The sequence below is a fragment of the Nestor notabilis genome, unplaced genomic scaffold (genome assembly GCF_000696875.1).
Source record: "Nestor notabilis isolate BGI_N333 unplaced genomic scaffold, ASM69687v1 scaffold27909, whole genome shotgun sequence".
Lineage (NCBI taxonomy): Eukaryota > Metazoa > Chordata > Aves > Psittaciformes > Psittacidae > Nestor > Nestor notabilis.
The window spans coordinates 1-5,255 of record NW_009943642.1 but is presented as its reverse complement, the minus strand read 5'-3'; the positions used below and the strand labels follow the sequence as shown (position 1 = coordinate 5,255).

The 5,255-nt window shown below is 52.7% G+C and overlaps 1 protein-coding gene across 1 annotated transcript; it reads left to right on the top strand.

Annotated features, from left to right (window-relative positions):
• Positions 1-2,471: 2,471 nt before the first annotated feature.
• Positions 2,472-5,248, top strand: HEYL (hes-related family bHLH transcription factor with YRPW motif-like; the record flags this gene model as incomplete). Its single annotated transcript, XM_010022042.1, has 4 exons — positions 2,472-2,538; positions 2,972-3,055; positions 3,446-3,527; positions 4,920-5,248. Coding segments are annotated over 4 exons (562 nt in total), but the record flags the coding sequence as incomplete, so codon positions are not given.
• Between the last annotated feature and the right edge of the window lie 7 nt (positions 5,249-5,255).

Below are 5,255 nucleotides of genomic sequence, written 5' to 3'. Positions count from 1 at the left end.
GCAGCTCGGGGAGATAGTGAGGAAATAGCGAGCACAGGACCCCTGCGTGGTTCCCAGGCCATGTCCTCCTGCTTCGCCAGCTCCCCTGGCAAAGGGCATCCCCAGCAGCTCAGCTTCCCACGCTGTGCCAGCCGTGCCCGGGCTCTGAGCACACAGCCGGTGCTGGGGATGAAGGAAAGGCTCTGCGACCTGTTCTGCTCCAAAACTCAGCTGCTTTAGAACTCCTCTTTCAGTAGCCAAGTGTTTCCCTCCCTCCCTTCGTGTCCAGTGAGTCCCAGGTTAATTCATTCCCTTTTGCTGCTTGGTATCCCAAGCAGGGAAGTCGCCCTGCCCAGTGCCAAGCTCCCGTTCTCATGGGACTAAATTCAGGAGTCTGCTTCTCGCTGATGCACTCGTGGCAGAGTCTGAGAAGCAGCGTCCTGCAGCGATTCACTGACCCCTTAGGCAGTTTCCAAGTACATCAATGTTTAAGCTACCTCCCTGCTGCATGTGAACTACATCCCACCTCTTCACATCAGTGCAGCACTGAGTCTACAGTACCTGACGGATGGAGCAGAGGAATTGTCATGTTTCAGTGAATGGGAATGATGAACTGTTGAGCTCTCTGGTGCTGCTAAGACGTTTATCTTCTCAAGTCATGGAACCAGGCAGCACTGTGACCTGGTGTATGTGTGTACCACTGCTCGTGTCACACCAACACACAGCTGAAAGAGCTGTTCCTGCCCTGACAGGGCTGGGTTCTTTGGGGTTTTCCTTCTTGTTTTGAATCAACAGCCAAAGTTGTGCTGTAAGTTATAAAAGCGAGCAGAGAGCAACACAGTAATTCTAATCATCAGAGAACATTGTGAGGGTGTCTTTTATGTGGCTCAAATCTGTCAAGCATATTTTGAAAGCATATTTTGCAGTGAGCTTGGTCTTTATATCCACATCTGGAGCCGCAGCTCACAGCAGCACGTTCAGACAGCTCTGCAAGGAGAGTTTCAGGACTCCCTGTTACAGCTCCTTGAGTGCATGTTCCACATTCCTGTGTCCTGGGAGGCTTCGGTATCGACCCCTGGCACGTATCATGCCCCAGAGCCTTGTTTTTACATCATTCATGCTCATCCTATGTGTGTTTATGTATATTGGCAACACGTGTTGGTGCTTGTTGGAACCAGCCAGCACCTATGCCCAGGGAAAGCCCACCCAGCAGCCATTCAGATAGGTGCCCTTGGAGGGGAGTGAAGAACATGTTACTTCATCTGAGTGTGTAAAACCACCTCTGAAAGCACCTCGCTTGGGCCCACCAGAACCTGTTTCTAATGTGCTGAGCTGGGTCTGGTTTTTGGCATGCTGTTCAGACAGCTCTGTCACTGCAGAAACATCTTTAATAGGCTGCTGTTAAAATGCCCCTTCCCAGATCCATGTCCCGCGTGGTCCCTCGGCAGCACGGGGCTGGCCGCAGTTGCTGTTAACATCCCTGCACCAGGTTCCATAGGGCACAAAACAGCCCTAAGCCAGTAGAGCTTTCCAGAGGGAGAAACTCTGCCTGTGGAGATGGAAGGTGGCCCTGGGCAGCCTCCCCCCAGGCAGAGAGGCTTTGCTCCAAGGAGTTTCCCACGCTGGGTTATCCATCATTGTGGCATCTTCACCTCCGCAGGGACCTGGGGATTGAACTTAGTCTCTCTGTGCACGTCTAGTGCTGACCTTTGTTGTCTCTAACCTCACCCTTGCCCACCAGGCACAAGATGGTTTGTGGGAGCCCTTCTTAGCCTGTTCCCCCCATGTCCCTCAAGCAGAGTTGTCGGCCAGCAGGCAGGGTCCCCGCTCCATCACCTCCTGCTGGGTGCTCCCCTGCCCAGCTCCTGGCTCCTGTCTGCCGGACTGGGGGTTATCCAGAACATCCCCGGTGCATTCAGAACATTGCAGCCTGCTCTAAACCCTGTGTTTTGTGAAGTGACTCTCCAGGAAGCCCTCAGAAACCGCATCAATGCTGCTGTTAGCCTCACCCTGAGGAGCAGCCAGCCCTTCACTGCCCCTGGGTGGGAGCTCAGGGACGAGGTGGTGCTATCACAGCTCCAAGAGGCAAAGCCCTGCAGACAGGGCAGGCTCAGACACGAGAGCGGGGAGGTTCACACATGGAGAAGGAAAAGGCCACGACTCCAGAGCTTGGATCACTGCTTTTCCAGCCCCATGGAGATGCTGGCATGGGTTGAGATCGAGGGAGACGGGTGCCTGGTAGCACATGGACCGTTTGGTGCAGAAATCTGTCCCAGGCTGGTGGGAGACTCGGAGTGGGACTTGAGTCTCTGCTTGGCTCCCCATCCCCAATTCCTGAGCTCTGTGTTGTGGGTAAAAATAAGATGGGAACCACAGAAGACGTTATCCAGGGAGGGGGGAAACTGCAGATGGCAAATGTCTGTAAAGCACATGTGCAATGGAGGTTCCTCTCCAGCTAGCATGAGAAATGATTGCCTCTTCTTCCCTTCCAGCCATGTTTCCAGGTCTGTGTCTCCCACTACGACGTCCCAGATACAAGCCAGGAAGAAGAGGAGAGGGGTGAGTCTCATTTATGTTGCTCAGAGTGGCTGTGCTGTGTCTCCCGGGGGAGTCAGGCTGTTTGCAAGGGCTCTTTGTCACATCCTCTGCATGCAGTGGGGTGCTGTGGGCATGTCCTTACCGTGAGGACATGGTGGAAAAAGAACTTCACAGTGTTCTCTGCTCCATCTCCTGCAGAACTCTCCCCACAACCAACTGGAGATGTATTTTGCAGAAGTTTGGCCTCAGATTTGGCAGGAAAGGGTGGGGATGGGATGGAGGAGCACGGTTTCACTGGGGTTTTCACACCAGTCAACGTTGCTGTGTTCAGCTTTTGCGCCAAACCCACTTACTTATATGGCCCTCTCCCAACCTGCCTTAGCAGTTTATAAGCTGTGAAGCTGTGGCCATAAATGACTCTGGTTTCTTCTCTCCCCTTGGGAATCTCCTGCAGATCATTGAGAAGCGGCGCCGGGACCGGATCAACAGCAGCCTCTCGGAGCTGCGGCGCCTGGTGCCCACTGCCTTCGAGAAGCAGGTGAGTGTGTCCATGATTCCCACCCTTCCTCCCATCCGGGCTGTCTTATCATCATCACTTCAGGGACTAAGTAGGTGGTGAAACTGGGTGGTAAAACAATATTCCCAAATATTCAGGAGCCCTGGGGAGGCTAAAGTCAATCCAGGAAGTGTTTTGGTTAAACCAGATATGAAGATGCACAGAAATGGGCTTTTTCAATTTGCATCTGGGCACCTTGGGAAGGATGCAAAAACCAGAGCCAGTGTCCTGGATGGATCCTCTGCTCCGTCTGGGTGCTTCGGGGTTTCAGGAAGGTTTTGGAGGGGGGAGGTCATTGGGCAGCTCCTGAGAGGCACAAAACCCCAGCCCATAAAATGATGAATTGCTCTTTTTCCTGCTCCCAATGCACAGGGGTCTTCCAAGCTGGAGAAGGCAGAAATTCTACAAATGACAGTAGATCACTTAAAAATGCTTCATGCCACTGGAGGAGCAGGTAAGAACTGCACATGTGAGAGGTGAAGGTGAAAACTGGAAGGGAAATTCCCCATCAGCCTGGGCACCAAGCAGTATCTTGATGCTGCCATGCCCTGCTGACACCAGCACCAAACTGACTGCTGCCCTGTCTGCTTCCCAAGGGAAATGCCCTTTGAGGGATGTTTCCATGCATCCATTTGGCAGACAGTGGTATATGAGATGGCAAATCCCACAGACCCATGGGGATGTCACTATTGTCGTTGTCACACACCCTGCTAAAAGCTGTGCAGCCAGAGACGTGCCTGGTCCTGCTCAGCTCCCAGGCAAGTGGTATTGAGCTCTTTACCTCCTCCCTGGGATACGTTTCCTGCAGAGGCTGGATTCTGCATGGGGACTCTGCAAATAAACAAGGCTTTTTTCCCTCTCTGTTCTTTTTTGTGTGTGTCTCTTGGTTGTTACAAGAAGAGAGAGGGAGCCCTGTGCAAAATTCAACAAAGGTCTTATTTGTACCGAGACCTCAGTACAGACCCTCTGTCCTGTTCCAGTTAACAGGATGGAGATCACAGCTCCAGTAAAGAAGCCTCTGGCTTGCTTACCACCCGGTTTTGGCTTGCTGAGGACACTGCTGGCATCCAGGCTTTGGTTCAGAGCTGTAACTTGGTCTGGAACATTTGTTTAGATATTCAGTTTGACTGCACTGCAACAAAGGGCTGTATTGTCATGAGAGACCCTGTCAAGCAAAGTGGTCCAAGAGCTTCACTGTGCTGTGACATTCTCTGCTTTATTGCTGATTGTCTTATGGAGCTGCAAGTAGGGAGCAGAAGCCTAAAAACCAGCCATGGGTTGCATTTTATCCTGTTGATTTCTGTGGCTTTGAGCTTTCTTGGCCCAGTGGTTTTGGTTCTGCCACTGTCCCGTGTCCTTCAGCCGGATATGTGCTTAAATGAAGGATAAAAATTGGGAGCCAGGCAGAGGAAAACGGTGCTAAGCTGAGCATGGGGAGACCCAGCGTCCCACCGGTCTGCAGGACCAAGGATGGTCAATCTGCAAAGAGGGACCCAGTGCCCATCTGGCCCACAGACAAGTCTCCAGCAGCAATAACTGATAGAATCCAAAAGGAAAAATTTCTTCCTTCCTGAGCACAGTTAATGAAACCTCCTACTTGTCTCACATGCTGGAGTAAGAGGCTTCATGACCTTGGCAGTTCTATCCCGATGAGATAACCACAGATGCTATTCTCATGCATGCAAACGTCCAGTCCTGGACACCCACTTGGCTGTCTGCGTCAGGAATATCGCCCGGCAGCAAAGTGCCTCAAGTGAAATACACAGTGTGTTAGAGAGGGTAGTGAAATCCAAGCACATTCCTGAGCTCCGCATGGACTTATCGTCACTGTGTCCTCTCCCTACAGGCTTCTTAGATGCTCGAGCTCTGGCTGTGGATTACAGGAGCATTGGCTTCCGTGAATGCCTCACTGAAGTTGTCAGGTACCTGGGCATCCTTGAGGGTCAAAATGCTGCTGACCCCATCCGGCTGCGCCTCCTCTCCCACCTGAATAATTACGTGGCAGAAAGGGAGCCTTCGCCTGTGGCCACTTCCCTCCTGCCCATCCAGACGTGGCCGTGGTCCTTCCTCCACAGCACTGCGGGCCCCGTGCAGATCCCCAGGAGGGAGGCTGCTCCCGCTCCGGTTCTTTTGACTGCATCTTCTCTGGCGTACCCCAGCCCCGCTGTGAGGCCAGCCCCGC